The 18,237-nt window shown below is 32.5% G+C and overlaps 2 protein-coding genes across 2 annotated transcripts; one reads left to right on the plus strand and one right to left on the minus strand.

Annotated features, from left to right (window-relative positions):
* Positions 1–393: 393 nt before the first annotated feature.
* LOC132553066 (JNK1/MAPK8-associated membrane protein-like) lies at positions 394–6,697 on the minus strand. Its single transcript, XM_060217273.1, has 7 exons — positions 6,576–6,697; positions 4,923–4,996; positions 4,197–4,351; positions 3,619–3,822; positions 2,446–2,615; positions 2,000–2,076; positions 394–1,350 (listed from the first exon to the last, which is right to left on the minus strand). Exons 1-7 carry the CDS (start codon positions 6,670–6,672, stop codon positions 1,129–1,131), a joined length of 999 nt encoding a protein of 332 aa, XP_060073256.1. The 5' UTR covers positions 6,673–6,697; the 3' UTR covers positions 394–1,128.
* A 197-nt stretch (positions 6,698–6,894) lies between these two features.
* On the plus strand, positions 6,895–16,466 carry LOC132553065 (transmembrane protein 62-like). Its single transcript, XM_060217272.1, has 14 exons — positions 6,895–7,232; positions 7,564–7,675; positions 8,159–8,293; positions 8,867–8,912; positions 9,238–9,385; positions 9,713–9,840; positions 10,063–10,185; positions 10,977–11,129; positions 12,731–12,890; positions 13,171–13,281; positions 13,959–14,052; positions 14,318–14,449; positions 15,497–15,615; positions 16,077–16,466. The coding sequence occupies exons 1-14, from the start codon at positions 6,996–6,998 to the stop codon at positions 16,359–16,361; spliced, it is 1,983 nt and encodes a 660-aa protein (XP_060073255.1). The 5' UTR covers positions 6,895–6,995; the 3' UTR covers positions 16,362–16,466.
* Positions 16,467–18,237: the final 1,771 nt, after the last annotated feature.

Below are 18,237 nucleotides of genomic sequence, written 5' to 3' on the forward strand. Positions count from 1 at the left end.
TTTCATTGGTCGAATATTCAAAAGTACTATAGTGAAAAATAAAATACATTGTAAATAAATCATGCTTCCTTGTTGAAGTATTTCACTGATGAAAATGTAATACACAAGACTTATCAGCAGGCACGGGGCCTTATAATTGCTGAATATAATAAATGGATGATGCATCAAAAAATCTGTAGTTGCATTTATTTTTTATTTTTTAATCAGGTCAATGATTAACATCAAGTTTGTGTGTTTTTTTATCTACATTAAGAGAACATTGGTGTGGAATCGCTCAAATCCTGCAAATTTTTTCATATTATTTCTCCATCATTTTCTGTCCAACTACAAGACACAGAGATATTGATATAAAACACAATCAGAAAAATTGTGAATCAATTACTTTTCCTTCAAACAAGATCTAAAGAAATTTTTGAAATTCTAAATATCAATCATATCGTTTTTCTTAATTAACATTGTAACAAAATTCAAATTCTATTTATCTCCAATTAAAAACTCCCAAAATACTTTAATAATGAATCCATATCTAATCAATATATACGTTGCTCTTTTAGAAGGAAAAAAAGGTAACATCTTGTGAAAGTGAGAAAGATTATAACATTGCCTAAATCAAGCTTGAATTAATATACCCTTGAAGTGATTTTTTACACAAACTGATAAAGATAAAGTAACAATAAGTGTCAATGACTGTGTGGGAGACAGTTGGCTGCCTGCATGTTTCAATAGAAATGGTAAATTAAAGGGAATCTTGAAGAATTCAATTAAAAAAGATGAAATTTTGAAATAATAATTTCTAAGTCTGGCTAAAGAAAATCCATGGTTGCAGGATTATATTATAGCATATTTTATTAAAATGTTTATGTATAACATGCTAATCCAGATTCTTCTTTTTAACGTCACTTATAAATATATAATTTCACTGGGTTATATTGTGTGGAAAAACTGAACCTTCATGTACATGTACTAATAATTGTAAGTTTGGAATAACCCTAAACGTATTCAACAGAATGGTGAAAGGGAAGTTTATCAGCCGTCTGAGCATGGAGTGAAGGTCTATTATGGTGAAGGAATCCTTAGGCCCCCTCTGTGTCGTGCCATTGGTCTATACCCAGGTCTCGAGGCGTCATGTCAGGACATGTCCTGGACATTCCGATCAGGATCTGTGAACTTTACTGTCAGAATGTAAAACAAAACTGGAAATGGCACCAATGCAATTAGTGTCCCATAGAACCTGGGGTCATTCAATTGTGTCATGGCAATTATACCATATGCATGAAGAAACCAATGTCCAGCAAGAATTGTCAGATTTCTCAAATTCAGGAATGCTTCTTTCAGCAATGGCTTCACTTCCTAGAATAAAATAAAAACCCAAATGATAAAAGAAATTACAAAAATGTATAAGTCATACAACAAAGACCTACAGAATATGTTAAATTCACTGGGACAGAAGGCTTGACGATAAGCTGAGATATTACTGTATCTAGCATCTAATTTGTGACACACAAAAGTAAATGATCTGATGTGTTTTGTTCCACAGGCTAAAATCTATGATGCAAGTAACAATATTAGTCACCAGACTAGAACAAACTCTTTAGTAGGAAGATTATTAACACCAGTCTATAAGAGGGATTTTGTGGCATATGGACATCAAGTTTCTGTCAATACATAATATAAATTCCTAACCAAATACATTTACCATGTACTGATAACTGATAGCAAAATGATTTTTACATTCAGTCACTTAAAGATAAACAGGAATATAGCAAAAACATTTCACAACTTAGATATAAATTTTAACAACTTTATCTTTATTCACTTTAAATGGATAAAGAATCAAAGCAATACATAATTTATTAAACACATGGTCCCATCAGGGTTCAGTGAAACACCATTTACTGATAGGGGAATTTAAAAAATATATCCAATTATACAGTACAGCTCTAGACTATCTGTTCCTACATTCTGGCAATCTTTATTTTCAGATGAAGACAAGACTTACCTGTTCGGAAATACTGGACAAAAACACTGCATTTGTGATTATAGAAATTACTATCACAATGTACGGAAAAGCATAATCTGAAAAATCAACAAGAAAAATGTGTGAATTATTCACTGTATTGTGCTTTTTTAATCTTTCTATAAAACAAATCATAAGTATCTATATTGTAGAAACACACTGTGGAAGATAGTATTTCTTCTAATATTTTTATTTGCTACAGTGCACAATAGCGTTATCTTTTATTTTCAAATTTATAAACATTTTATTTCAATCATTCTATAAAACCACATCAAAAGACCAAGGATTCCAAAAATTGAGTACCTAACAAATATCAAAGTTCTGAAACAGCATTACTTTTATACTAATAAATCATAACATATATATTTATATAGAATGGTAAATCTATCATAGCGAAAAGATCTTATACGAGCAATTTGAGCACTTACAGAGGAGTCCCCCAAACACTGCCTGTAATACGATGAGGATGGGAAGGAAGTACAGAGCAGCATATATTGACTTCGTGCCTCGACTCTGGACAAATGTGTAGGACACGAAAGGTCTCACCAACATCAGTAACAGCAGACAAAAGGCATAGTAGATCATGGATATTGTGTACCTTCAATTAAACCAAAGACGTTTGTAACAATCAATTCTATAAAATGGTTTCAATATGCATACATGAATAACTTGCAACAGATTTAAATTTGTACTTTTAGCAGTTTAAAGTTAACAGCCTTCCTTTTTAGAAGAAAGGTAGTGTATATGGTGATAGTATTTATTTCATGGTAATAACATTACAACAAAATGATTTCCAATTCAACTTCATAGTACAGTAAAACACAGGTAAGTCAAAATCGACCAGACCAAATGAAATACCTGACATCCCCTGGTTCAACTTAGCCATGTTTGTATGAACAATGTATGAACAATGTACAATGGAGAGTGGAGTTTGGACTCATGTTATCAGGCTGTCAACCAAGTCTTCTTCAAAACGTAGGAGGAATATAGGAATGTTTCTTAAGAAATATATGAGTTTTTTGCTAGTTTTGAAGCAAGATATAAGAGTTTTTTGCTAGTTTTGGAGGCAAAAATATAGGAGTTTTACGAACGAAAATTGTTTCATTCAATGGCATTTATACTAACAATTCTAACCTTCACTTACTGTTTATATTAATCAATGATTAAAAACTACCTTAAAGTAACCATTCGCTTCAACAGCATCACAATCCAGGCAAAGAACTGTTGCATAATTCATCATCATCATCATCTGAATGAACACCTAAAAGGCCAATATCCTGTTGTACTGCCTTGCAAGATGCCCATACAGGCAATAAAAAAATGCACTGAAGCATTTTCTGATGGCTGGTGATGCTGTTTAAGACTTAAGAATTCTCAAAAAATAAAAAAAAAATAAAAGCAGTATCAAAGAAATATTTACAATCTCTACATTGATCGGCGACAAATTTCCTGAAAAATATAGGAATATTTTTTTCAAAAAATAGGAAAATACAGGAATATAGGAAGCAGTTGACAGCCTGTGTTACTTACTAGTGGGTAGACTATTTCCTGTGTACAATGTAGGGTGGTGGTGTAGTTTGGACTCATGTTATGTTACTTACAGTGGGTAGACTATTTCCTGTGTACAATGTAGAGTGGTGGTGTAGTTTGGACTTGGGTTATACAGCATGGTGTACCAATCAGACAGCTCATGGACCATGCATGACCGGATATTGATGGATCCCACCGGATCAACAAGTAAAAGGGTGAGAATGGCCGCCAGTATACATTCTACCAATGCACTGGCATGTAGTATGATCAAGGTCCTGTAATAAAGGATGGTACTTAGTTAAAAACTTCTTCATGGTTAGTGTTTGGAACAAATGAAGTTTCATTTTAAACACTATCAATAGTATCACATTCACACAAGTTTAAAGAAGGTATATCTAAGTATTCATAAAAAATTCACTGTACATTTAAATTGACATCAAACATCAGAAACTTGCATAGATATTGTCTTGCACACTGAACCCATGATATCGTTATTTTTATGGTTTTTATATAATGGACATATTTAACCATATAAATATCATAGACCTTACACAATGGATTCTTGGTAAACATTCATTTATGTCGCCTAATGTAGTGTTATGTTTAATTACAATTAAACACCAACTATTCTAGTTGTACCACAGTATACCTCTTCCGTTTATTTGTGAAGTCTATGAAAAACCAATGGAAGACAAGAGACAGCAATGCCATGAAACCAAGGTACAGCCAGTCATAGAACTTTGGTGAGTCCTCACATCGTTGACAGATGGTGTCAGGATCTGGCTGGTAGCCTCTGGGACATGCCTACAAACACCCATCAACAATACACATCTACATTTCAGTACTGTACTATAAAATAGGGCTTCAATGATTCCAAATACTAACTCTTACATTTTATAACTGGTGTAAGTTACAATTGCCTTACCCCACTCTGTCATTTATTCAATACTTAAATTACCCACTTTGTACAACATTTTCCCAAAATGAAAACAAAAAAGGGAATCATTCGCAACTTAAAACACATTCCAAAATGATCTTACCAAAAAAAGTTGCTGTAAAATTTACCAAAAACAATTTGCTTATCAAAAGAGAATGTTATAGCTCAGTTTGGACTTGGGTCACTTTACTTACAGTAAGCAGACAACTTCATGTGTACAATGAAGGTGGTGGTGTAGTTTGGACTATGGTAATGTTACAGTGATTCAATTCTAAGTATGATATCGGTGTAGCCAATTTGCCCCACATTCTTGGTAGGTATGTGATAGCTGACCTATGCACATTCTGAGTATGTTACAGCTTACTCACATCACATTAAGAGTATGAGTATGTTACAGCTTACTCACATCACATTAAGAGTATGTTATAGGTGACTTACCCCACATTCTGAGTATGTTCCACCTCCTGTATCCTTCCGTCCACAATACATTCCAGGACATTTTACTAGTGAAACTAAGGATTAAAAATAACAAAATTTGAGAGTACATTTGTAACAGATCAAGACTTAAGTATGGTACTAAGCCATAATTTAGAACTGTATTTTGATTTTTTTCAAAAGAAAACTATTGTATGATTCTGAATGCAAAGGTAAACTGTTTCAAATGGAAAAATGGAAACAAAATTACAAATAAATATACTGGGGAATAACTTCTAGTGCCTGATAACAAGAATCCAATTTGTCCACGAGAAAGAGCAGCTTAATCAAAGAATTTGTTTACAGTTTTGTTATACATTTTGAGTGAATGAGATTTTTTTCATGCACTTTTCTAATTCTTGCTTTTAGACATGTGCAATCTCCCAAAATGAAATTCAGTATAGTTGGCAGGCTGGCAAATATATATATATACCAGTATATATATATATATGAGTGTTATAGAAAAGAGAAATGTCTTTCCCACATTGGAGCTTGAAAAAAGTTTTAACTGGGTTTTCATAGCAAGGTGACTAGTACTTTCAAATTGCTTTCACATATTCTGGGTGATATTTGTGAATACTGAAGATTTTTTTATCCCTTATACCATTTTATTAAATATCTAAGACCTAAAAATAACACCTATATTTCCAAAAGCAAGATTGATCATAAATATTTGAGCTTAACCTTTTTTTTAAGTTTTCAAAAGAGACCATCAACTAAAATTTCCCTCTCTATTTACTGGAAGTGTATATCTTCATCAGTAAAAGCTATGTAATTAGAAATGAAATGCCATCCAACTTTTTCTAGCATGTTATCAAGAACCTGCAATATATTCATAGGCCAAAACATCAAAGACCAATTGAAGTGGTCAACATCACCATATCTGTTACACAAGCATTCTAACGAGAAATAAAAAAAATCAGCTTTACAAATAAAACGTTGCACCAATAAAACCATCAAAGTATGCAGAACACAATATTTATAGATTTTCAATTGCCGCTAACAATTTTTGATGCAATGAAATATTCAAAAAGGGTATATATGTAATGAAATTTGTAATTATCGGCACTGAAGTCATATTGTTGTCTTTAGATAATGGATCCTGGTGGAAAAATACATATCCAAGTCTGAGGGATTCTTGTGTAATCTTGGCTTTAAAACATAATTTATATTTTTAGGAATGCCTCTTATTTTGTTGAGCCAAAATTATAACATTTCTCAAATTGTACATACAATAATTGTATTTCAGAATGTGTTGTAATCTAATAACAAACAGTATATGTTAAAATGCCATGTGTTGTTTAGTCTGTTATACAAGTATGCTATAAATTTTGATTAGTTTAACCTTACTGACAGTACAGGCCTATTAGTTATTATGTACCGTTTAAGGGATCAACTTCAATATGCTTAACTGTTTCATTATTGTCTTTATAATTATAGTTTAAAAATTACTAATAATTGTCATGATTGCAAAACCCTTGTGCATCCTCTTAAAACCAAGAATGTTCTTAACTGCCTGAACATGAAGATATGTTTGTAAAATAAAACAAAACAGGAATATCAACTCAACAAATTCCAAGTTAGGCCTAGTTAAAATCTCACCATGTAGCCACATACCTTTTTCCGCAAAAGAGATACCAAATACCGCCATAAGGAAACATGATTTCAGAAATTCGCTGTATGGCCTACTTTTGGCCACTGTATCTAATGACATTATGTCATTTTCTTCTTTTTCCTCATCACCGTCGTTTCCTTTTTCATAAGATTCTTCGTAACTTAATTATATAAATGCTTGTAATTTCGACATACAGTGTTCACTACAAATAAAACATTCGTCTGATTACGGTTTTTATTTCGAACTCTTCTACTTTGGAGGTTTTTTATGGTCTCAACTTCCGGTGGCTTCCAATGGTCGTTGATGCTGGTGAAATATGACATCATCAGCATTAACTAAAAATAATTATGATTGTACTTCATAATGACTAGTAATTTTACGCCTACGTGTCCAAATCACAGCGACTTGAATCCACACCTTGTATGAAAACAGGTATTTTGGTCCACTCCAATCATTTGAGGAGTTGGGCCTGGATGCAACATTTTATCATGAAGTCCATAACAACAGTACTGCTGGTGCTGATGGTGTTTGGCCTTCTGCTATCATTTTCTCCAAATATATTTGATGTTTTGGAAGAAAATGCGGATGGGATCGCAAGGAACAAACGCAAGCAAGCAACGTTAGGGACTGCAGCTGATAAATTGTTTTGGTTTGTGCAGGTAAGTGATAACATGTATATATCTGGTACATTTGTAATTGGGATTAAAATTCTGACCTGCGGCAGTTAAACACCTCCTAAGTATATTAAGAGGGACATATGATTTACAAAACATAAAATGACAACAGAATTGACATGAAATTTGTACATCCATGCACTGTACCTAATATATTGCTACTGTATAGTTATTATTATAGTCCTTGTATGCTTCTTGAGAGAATTGCTTTACATATTGATCAAAGAAAACCAAGAAAACATATTCATTTTATGCATCTATCCCTTCGTTTTCACCATTCCTGTGATTGCACGATTTTTGTATACTATACTAACAGGTATCGGACATCCACATCAGCAAATTCTATGATGCCAAAAGAGCACCTGATCTGCTACAGTTTTGCCAAGAGCAGTTGACAGTAATAAAGCCAGATTTTGTTATAGCGTCAGGTAATGTTACATGGAAAAGCTTACTATGACATAAGAGGCCACTGGTCAGCCAATTGTCTGATGTTATTGTGCAGATTGCATCAAGGCACCTGTCATACATTTCTTGCCTTGAAAACCTCTAACACTGAAGGAAAAGTAAAGATATAAAGACAAGAGCATGTTTCCAATCACCTGTAACTACCTATTTAAAATACATATGAAGATAAATCAAAGTATTCATTTAGTGTAGTGTTAACACATGTCACTGGATTGGTTTGATATCACACTAATGACAATGAGTCTGATATTTAGGTTGTATCCTGGAATGAGCAGAAATCAACAGGATGCCAGGTATCATAAAAGTTCAGCTTAACTGGGAAGCTGGTCTAGATTTGTTTCTGAAACATGTTCATATATATACCACATATACATAAATAATGTTTATATCTTGTAGGAACAATACTGTTGAGATTGGTTATTACAATCTAATAATATCTATTGTAGGAGATCTGACTGATGCAAAATTACCTGATGGCAGAGGATCAAAGCAATATGCAGAAGAATGGAAATTATATCAGGAAACTGTGCAGAAGTGTCATGATATTGTTGGTAAATGGTTGGATATCAGAGGAAACCATGGTAAGAAAACACAATATAGCTGGTTACTTTTGCATGGATGATATTTTCACTAATTTGCAGTACTGTAACATTTTTATGAGTTATGTGTGTATTTGATGTTATTCTACATTCACATAGTAACTTTTTATGTATTAAATATAATTTGACCATTTTTTCACTAAAGCAGGAAAATATTGATCCATGAAAATGACATATCTATCAAACTGGAAGAAATTCAGCAGAAAAATCTTATTCCTCTGAGAGGTGCTTTTATAGGTTCCTATTGTGAACAGAAGTAGTTATTCTGACTTTAGTGTTAAATGATGATTAGTACCACAGCTTAGGTTGTTATGTTGGAACCTGCCAAAAGTTAAAGGAACAGATGATAAATAAAAAATGAGAGTGGAAAACTTGGAGTGCGTATAGGTCCAAAATATGAATGATATGCAAATGTTCAGTTAGGGAAACATACCTGATGAAAGACCATCTACAATAACTAGAAAAAGGACACAATATAGATTTATTTCAATTTTGCTTCTTTCATATTTCTAAATTTCAGTTAGATTCTCTGATATACTCTTTTTTCTTCTGCAGATGATTTTGATGTGCCATCAGAAGATGACAAAAAGAATTATTTCAGGTATATCATTTGATTAGCAACAACCAATTGCTGAAGAAAAACTGCAGATAAAGATAAATGCCATAGTGCTATGCTTTTGAGTGGAATATTTTTGTCTTTTCTAATATTTAGAAGAAATAAACAATAAGATATTCTTGTCTTTCCATTTACTGACAAGATTAAACTCCCTGGTATACTTGTCCAGAAAAGAAAAAAAATATTTGCTGTAAATTTATCAATAAACTTGTTTAGAAAATAAGAAAATATACCATCAACAATGTGTCAAAGTCATTGCTGATGTGTAATTTGCTGGAAAAAAAAATCTTTATATGATATTTTTCATCAGGAATTACTCAATCCAAGGACCTAAACATCCTAACTCCTATTTGTATCACCACAACAAACCATGGGGTAGATATTCATTCATCGCTATGGATGCCTGTCCTGAACCTGGACCAAGGAGGCCTTTCAACTTCTTTGGCTATCTCAAAAATGTATGTCCATTCTTGATTCTTGCCCTTATTTAAATTTCACAAGAAATCGAAATCTAATCTAGTTAAAAATATAGTTTTTTATTTTGAAATCCTAGGTTTGTTTTCCTGAAAATTATATAGCACTGCCACCGGCTCTGGTTCAATTATGATAAGAAAGCAAGAACATAACATCAAGATTTACTTAAAAAAAAGACCTATTAATTTCAAACTTCCAAATTTCATGTTATAAATGTTAATTTGAAAACAATGGAAACTATCGATGAACAGAACGCTAATTTTAATGCAATTTCATTCACACACAATTTTCTTTACTTATCTTAATTAAAGAGGAAGATCAAGCGCCTAATAGAACATGAGAAAGAAACAAATGGAAGCAACATGACAGTGTGGTTTGGTCACTACCCAACCTCCTTGATAATCTTGGAAAATGGAACAAGAATTAGGTCTCTCATGAGGTAAGCTGAACAAATTTTTATTCCATGAATGTGTTTGTTTATCACATCTATTTCACAGGAATATTTTTTAAGTTTGAGGGAGTAGGTTAACTCAGTGAATATGTGTATTTTTAGAGTTCTAAGACTTTCTAAGTATCATGAGCTATTGAGAATACTTGATTTTTTATTTGTTACTGATCTTTGTACTTAATGTCGTTTTGATTTCTTATTATGTATTCTTAGAAATGCTACAGCATACCTGTGCGGGCATCTCCACACCATGGCTGGACTTGTCCCAAAGATGCATGCTCGACACAACACTGGCATGCTAGAGTTGGAACTGGGTGACTGGAAAGATAATCGACTGTAGGTTTGTTGGAAAAAAACAAGAGCAACCATTGCATGCAAAAAATCATTTTTTTTACCAGTGTTTTCTTTCAAACAAATTTGCATGTGATATATACTATTCGCTAGTAAACAGTTGATATTTAACAAAGAATTATGTGTCATGGTATTTCATGAATATGAATCGTCATTATGGTTAAATCTATGTTTATCTTGGGTTAAAGTCGCTAAAAATAAAATATGACTATATCAAAGAACATGATGATTTTTATGCCATTTTGTTTTGTTGTGGGGATGAGTGTGGGAAGAGCATATGATGTTACCCATGTTTGTCCATGAGTCAGTATTAGATTTTGAGACCCTCTCATCAGATTTCATTATTTTACCTCTTGGTATGATAACATCATGTTTCTAGCCTTACAAAGGAGTTAGAGCATTAATGTCTCACAGATCTTTTGGAATTGACAAAATGCTAGCAAGCTGCAGGTCATTTAAGATCTGTTTTGGTTTTCAGCTGAACATTTTTAATCTTAACGAGCTGTGTGATATTGATATGATGTTGAACCTTTGAAAGTGAACTTTTTGTTAGTGAATTGTTGTTACATTTCAGTATTTCTGTGTTTCTAAAACAATTAGGAATGTTTATGTCTGTCACTTTGATATAGGGTTGCAAAAGTTGTTCTGCTCCACATTGTTCTTGTTTTGACTAGTGAACTACTTCAAAATCTCCATTTAAGACACTATTATTGAAGACATATTGTAACAATTTTTAATGAGTATTTAATAGTAAACATCATATTACTTATTTACAGATACAGAGTCCTGGCTATCGACCATGACATGATCTCTTTCACTGATGAGAAAATTGGCAATTGGCCTGTGATATTGGTGACCAACCCCAAACATGCAATGTATATGTCTGACAAGGAGGCCCTTGATAGGCCAGCCAACTCAACACACATCAGGTACAGTTCTATGTCATACAGGTAAATCACTACTCATAATAACATAGAACAGACTGAAAACATTTACATCCACATCAGAGAAGTCTTAGCTTTAAAAAACAAACCTTGATGTGATATTTTTGTATTAAAAATGATATAAGAATTCAGTTTACTGATTTAGTTATAAAGGATTTGTTTTATTTTTATCATCATCATCAGATGGTTGACCACTCGAATTGCCCTATGTTTATTGTCTGTTTTTTTGTTGTCTGTCCACTGTCTGTCCAAAAGCTGACGGGAGGCAAGAAATCATAAATTTTGCCAATGAATGATGGGTTTGATAATTTCATGGGAAGTACTAGATGATTTTTTCTCAAATTCAAAGTTTGTATGTTATATGGACCATGGTCCATAGTTATGGCCTTTTTGATTTTAGGACTGATCAGAAAAACACAATAGCTGACAGGCAGACATCTTGGATTTTGACAATGAATGTTGTTATCATATTTCTTGGGAAGTAATGGATGAATCTTTATCAGCTATCTTATGTAGGTTCCCCTTGGTGGCTTGTTGAAAAACATAATCACTGACAGGCAACCATCTTGGATTGTGACAATGAAAGATTCTATTTTTTCATAGGAATTTTTGATTTTCAGTAATTAGGAGCAAAAACAGGGGAAAGGAGAGAAAGAATAGAAAATATCACTTTTAAAGAATGAGTAAATATCAAACAGACAATGATGTGCACTAAGATCTCTCTGGGATCCCTTGTTAATTTGAAATCCAAAAGTTCCAGGACCAACAAATGATGGTAATGGAACAAACCCAAAATGAATACATTGTATGTATAACAAATGGATCAGAAAATGTATCACAGTTTAGGTAATTTATTGGGATAAAATTGTAAGTATTGGAACAATTACACATCAATTTTGCTTCACTAAAGTGTCAGCATTGAAATCATTTTTAAAGAAATTATGGTTAACTCATTTCTCTGAAAGTATAAATATCAGACAAATGATCAAAGTGACAAACATTGGAGATCCCGTAGGTGTAAAATAAGAAAGATCTGTGGATTTTGAAAAATGGTCAGTGCATCTGTCAGTTATGGAAAGAATCCCTATTTTCCAGATGTTGCAAGTAATCTATATATATCTATTAAAATAAAGTGATAATTAGTTTTGGGTGCATTGATTAGCATTTTAAGTTGTCTGCCTTTAGGTTTCGCACACCAGCAATGTCATAATTATATAATTCTGAACATTGAGTGTGACAAGATTACAGTGTGAACTGATTACAGATCACCTTCATCAGACAAACAACCAAATAGCATACAAAGAGTGTACAAGATGGTACGGAATTGACAATTTTTTAGGCTGCACTATAATCCTATGTACGCTAAGGTCGAAAAAGAGTGTGACAAGATGTAAACTGATGTGTACATAGGATTATAGTATAGCTGAAAAACCTAATGAAGGTGACCATATTGTCATTGAAACATCACACTGTAATCTTTTACTGGTTGTGTTATATGAAGTTCTATTCTATTGAAGTTAGTAACCTGAAGAAAATGTTCAAAAATATACTTTCTGACAATTATTTTTCCATTTGTCCCATTTCAGAATTCTGATTTTCTCCCCTGATGATATAACCACAGCAGATGTATATATAGATGGTATGTTCGTGGGACCAGCTCACCAAGTGCAAGGACCACTGTTTGTGTTACCATGGCAACCTAATAAGTACAGGAATGGTATACACAAATTGAGAGTGGTTGTACAGGTATCTACCTTATAAGTCTTTAGAGTTAATAAAGCTATGAATGCCACAAGTGATATTTATGTTGAAGTTTTTAATGATCTGTAATAAATATCTTTTTATTTTAAATTTGCATTTTACTTTATGGCTATTTTGATGAAATACATTTTTTTTTTTAAATTGATGTATTATTATGAATATTTTTTCCCTAAATACCATCAAATATGTTTATAATCATAGTGTTACTAGTATCACTATCAAATAAGGTATTAAGCTCAATAAGCTGAATGTTAAACTTTTTAAGGATGCTGCTCAGAGAGGTCGTGATGTGACCCAGCCATTTACCATTGACTCTAAAGGATTAGAACTCCCTTCCTTTCCAGCCTATATACTGACAGTCAATGTCCACAACTTGGTAGGTAATTTTCAATAATAGATGGTTTAAACATAAACAGGTCATTCAATTTTGTATAAAGTGTACGTAATTCAGAAAAGGGGAAAAGGAGCTAACACCTTGCTTTTTCATGGTGGTGTATTGGGTTTGTTATCTAGGTGTGGATACCTTATAGTGTGCAGGGTGATTGCATACGACTTAGACATACAATTAATGAAAAGGAAATGTTCAGAAGACTTAGAGCTGGAGTCAGGTATTTATACCTGCACTTACAGGTCCCATACTTCAGAACAGCCAGCTGCCAACAGTCTCAGTTTTAATGATACACATTACCTTCAATAACAAATAATGGCACCTATCTACACCATCTTATTTATGGACTACATTGAAATCTACCTTCTCAAAATGGTTCGCAAAATACTCACAGTATGGCGGAGATATTTAGATATCTTTCTCATTTGACCACACTCACGAGATGATGTAACATCATTCACCCCGGCATCAAACCAATACCATGACACTGTCAAACTGGTTACACAGATTAGTGAACAGAAGTCAACTTCTTAGACACTACTGTTTTCATAAAAATGGGCGTTCAATAAATGATGCCGACTCATTACAGAATTTGTTAATGTAATGGTTGTTCAGAACAGGTAGGTATGAAAACAGCTCTAAAAGTTGTGTTTATATATTTTCAGGCGAAGCTTCTATTCTGGTTTTTGTCATGTACCTACATCGGAGTGCTAATACTTCTCAGAAGTTGTGATAACATCAGAACCATCTATATCAGAGGTTGGATATTTTTTCAATGTTTTGTCAATTTGAACAGATATGATATTTGAAAGCTGAGGAAGTTAACAACAGTTAAATAAAAATATGTATAATAATATTGGCATTCACAAGAGTGTATTTTGATGTGAACTGCACATGAAAATTGTATTGTGTTAAAATATACATACATTTCCATTGAAGAATTCACATCAATTTATCCATTAATATGTTAGATCATTAATTTGATTGATTTGAAGTGATGTACCTTTATTTATTTCCATTTTAGGTAGATATATCCTGCCTATGTGTGGACCAGTGGTCAGTTTCATCAATGGTTGGTTACTGCGGATCTGGCTTGTCTCTCGCATCTCTCCTCTTTTCTATCCATTGGTCAGCTACACTCTTTACATCGGTATTGGTAAGTCGGTGATGTTTTTTGTTGTCTATTAGCTGTTCTTCTTAATTAGTACTAACGATCTTTTAGATAGTTACCTACATGACTAACAGACAGTTGACTATCTAATCTTTGATAAGTTGTTCAGTCACTGTTTGGTTTATGGACATCACTACATTGATTGATCATCAATTACCATAGCTTTGAAGATTGTTTGATTTGATACCAATAGTGTTATACATGCAATGGTTACATTTTAACCGGTATCATTATGTTTCACGATGTAGTAATTCTTTCAAAATAGGTGAGTAAGAAATGCAAGGAAATTACTGTAAAATTGAAATATTGAACAGCTTGATTAGAACATTCATTAAAATTCAACAGTTTTCTACTAATTTTAGTATAGTAATGTATTACCAATACCCACCCATACGGGTACTAGACACACAATCTAGTGATGGACACACAGTTCCAAAACCACCAATTGTTCAGTGGCCATTAACACATTCCTCCCCGTTTCATAAAAGACATATGGATTTAAACTTTTCAAAGTCACTGATTTCAAACAAGATATAAACTGAATGAACTGATTTTTAAACATGACTGGACACACAGACTCAAAATTACGAATTGTTCTGCACTGTTTTGAGTAGGCGTCTTGTCTCGTGTGCAATGTGGATAAAACATATTGTTGCAGATCTCCCCGTCATGATTGGATAGCTCCAAATAAAACTTAGTAACTCCGATGGTCATTACTGTAATAAAACAAATCTAAAACAGGATGATTTTATGTGAATTTCAAAGAGATATAATCCAACTCATTGCAGTTTGTCTCCAGTTTTATCCACATATTCTAGATTACAAGACTGCATTAACAGAGTTGAAGAATAAAAAGAATATTTTCTGGAGATTTTTCTGCTATTTGCAATTCTCTACTGGCAATTCTTCCCACCCAATTCAAAAAGTTAAAAATATACATGCAATATCATGAAGAATTATCATTAAATGTTGACCTAAACCAAGATGAATTGATTTTATTTGCACCCATGTCTTTGCCTCTGGCATTTACAGGTCCTTGGTTTGTGGCTGAAATACTGGAAGGACACTTTGGAATGGTTTTCATCTGGGGATTATATGTTAAAGGGGCATTTATTCCAGGCTCACTAGCCTACTTGTATGGTATATTTCAGGTAAGTGACATGAATTGGTCCACACATGCTATTGCCATCTTCATGCACATTGCAAAATATTGAGATATTTGATATTGTATGTCTGTTCAATAATTGTGATAAAACAGAAATATGAAGGAAAATTTTAGTGCTCTCTAATAATTTTGAAATGGCATGTTTATATTTCATTTACCTCTGATGATGCATGGTAAATTGTCACCATTCTCCAATCAAGGGTAAATACTGCACAAAGCCCTTTAAGTATATTTGAATTCAGTTAGATTTTGGTATATGTTGGATTATCTATTCTCTCCCCAGGGTTTACAATTTTTAAGCGTGATAAACCTATGTTAACCCTACATATATCTATTAATCTTACCTTGTCATTTTTCAGTAAATGTTTTATATCATAGTGTTATGTCATGTGTTTCATTCGTGCATTTTAATATTGTGACCTTACAATTGGTGTTTCCTTCCTTCAGATTGTTGTCTTCAACATTCCTCTATTGCTATTTCTTGGATACCTGATTCAGTTCTTGCAAGAGGAGAGGCAAGGACGGAGGTCTGGCAAAAACAAGCTGTGTTGTATATGTGTTCCTCTGACGGTGATGCTGTTACTGTCTATTTACATGGCTCTGGTAGAGTTTCCTGTTGCATATGGAAGTTCTGCCATGATAATGGGTCCTGTGAGAACGGGCTCAATCATCTTAATGCTCATGCTGGTCTTCCAAGCCAAGAAGCATGCTTTATCTAATCAATATAGTTAATGTTGGTAAATTTGTTAATTTATGTTGATTTTTTATCAGTTCATGCACTATAATGTATTTAAAGTGAGTTTATTGATTTGAGAAACCATGCCGCAGTTTTGATTCTAAGGCATCCATTTGTTCAATCAATTATCAGATACAAATGTACATCAATTTTTAAATGATCATTTGTTATACATATATTGTTATGTATATTAAGTATGTATCTAAATTTTATTTGTTTACATTCTGAAATCAAAAGTCGAAAATTCATTCAGTGAAAGTCCCAAAATTTTTACAGCAATTATTTTTTCATTTGTATTTTCTCTTGATTATACAACAATTATAACCAGTTGCTCTACTTTGAACTAAGTGATGTAATCTGATAAATGCTAATCAGAAATAACATGGACCAATTCAACTATTTGATCTTATTTACTTAATGTATATTTTCCATTTTTGTCATATACTCTATTGCACCCTCATGAATATCATGAATTTATTTTGAAACTTAATGTTAATACTATCAATTTTGTTTCTGAATGCTGAAATATTGAACTTTAGGTACTAAAGCTTTACACTCGTAATCAGTTAAATGTTTTTATCACTTTCACAATATGGAGTTGATCAAGTCTGTTTTCCACACTATATGCAGTGCTATGCCATTTCAATCAAATTTATTTTGCAGTTAATTGGTAAAGTTTTAAAGTTGGGTCAGCAAGTTATGGGCTTTCAGCATTTTATCTTGCTCAATCTACTGATTTTAATCTTTTTATTTCAATTTGAAATTTAATTCACCAAAATATTGATATGGTAACCACTAATTTAAAACTTTTTTTTCTAATAATATTTTTAGTGTTGGGTAGTAATGTCCTTCTACATAAATAAGTGAGAGCAGCTTCGTCTTTAAGAATATAACTGATGTTGCTCAAGTACGTTACATACATGTGTAACTATCAAGACTTTCAGAAAAATGTGTGCAAGTCTATGCATACACCTCACATACACTGTATTCAGACAGTCTTTAAACATTCCATGCCACTTTTTTCCTTACAATTGCATTGAATGTCAAAAAATCGTTCTGTATCTTTATTAAAAAAAATGAGTCACAATAATGCAATTTTTTTCAATTTCTTACAAAAAATATATCGGACCAATCTGACTTTCGTAATCAACACAGATGATAAGATTATACATACAGCCTCTTCAGATAAATTTGGTCTTTTTAGTGTTTATTAAAGGAAAAAAATTATATTGTTGTGACTGGTAAGAAGATGAATCTTACATTGGCGAACTGAGTATTTCTCTGTTATCAACATCACTCTTTCATATATTATGTTACCTCGTTGTGAGGTTTCATTTCATAGATTCAGGAACCAAAATGCATTAGTTGATATCATGAATCATTATTTAACCTTGCTGTAATTAAATTAAATACCAGAGTTAAAATAATTGCTGAGGGTTATACATAGACGGTATTATAAAGTTCTAAACATAGGTGTCTGTCTTGAAAAGGGAGAAAAAATATATTGTAATTACACATCTAATTTATTTCCTCATTTTTCCATGTGAATACCTGTGATATGATGGCACTGGTTGTATTACATTAACTTACGATACCTCAAAATACTGTAGTTTTTCATAGTCAGGTTATTTATTTCAATTTTATTACGTATACTATGTAATTTTATTTGTGTATTCAGTGTTACGTTGATCTCAATATGTTACTCAGTCTTGCCTGTGTTTGGAACTACAGTGGAAACCGCTTGATACAGGTTTTCTCAACTTGGTTATAATGAATCAAATTCAGTTTTATCCAGTGTACTCAGAAATATTATGTAAAATTTGATAAAATTGTCACCTACTTCTAATATATATATAAAAGATATATTAATAT

Source organism: Ylistrum balloti, unplaced genomic scaffold (genome assembly GCF_031769215.1).
Source record: "Ylistrum balloti isolate Yb309-2 unplaced genomic scaffold, AGI_CSIRO_Ybal_v1 Utg370294, whole genome shotgun sequence".
Taxonomy (NCBI): domain Eukaryota; kingdom Metazoa; phylum Mollusca; class Bivalvia; order Pectinida; family Pectinidae; genus Ylistrum; species Ylistrum balloti.

What these genes read in the sequence shown, in the direction of transcription:
- LOC132553066 (XM_060217273.1), bottom strand. Translation starts at nt 6,672, where the DNA reads ATGTCATTAGATACAGTGGCCAAAAGTAGGCCATACAGCGAATTTCTG. An exon ending in TATCTCTTTTGCGGAAAAAG is followed by an intron (nt 4,997 to 6,575) that starts GTATGTGGCTAC and finishes TTTAATCCTTAG; the next exon opens with TTTCACTAGTAAAATGTCCT. An exon ending in AGTGTTTGGGGGACTCCTCT is followed by an intron (nt 2,077 to 2,445) that starts GTAAGTGCTCAA and finishes TTGATTTTTCAG; the next exon opens with ATTATGCTTTTCCGTACATT.
- LOC132553065 (XM_060217272.1), top strand. Translation starts at nt 6,996, where the DNA reads ATGAAAACAGGTATTTTGGTCCACTCCAATCATTTGAGGAGTTGGGCC. An exon ending in GACAAAAAGAATTATTTCAG is followed by an intron (nt 8,913 to 9,237) that starts GTATATCATTTG and finishes ATTTTTCATCAG; the next exon opens with GAATTACTCAATCCAAGGAC. An exon ending in ACTTGTATGGTATATTTCAG is followed by an intron (nt 15,616 to 16,076) that starts GTAAGTGACATG and finishes TCCTTCCTTCAG; the next exon opens with ATTGTTGTCTTCAACATTCC.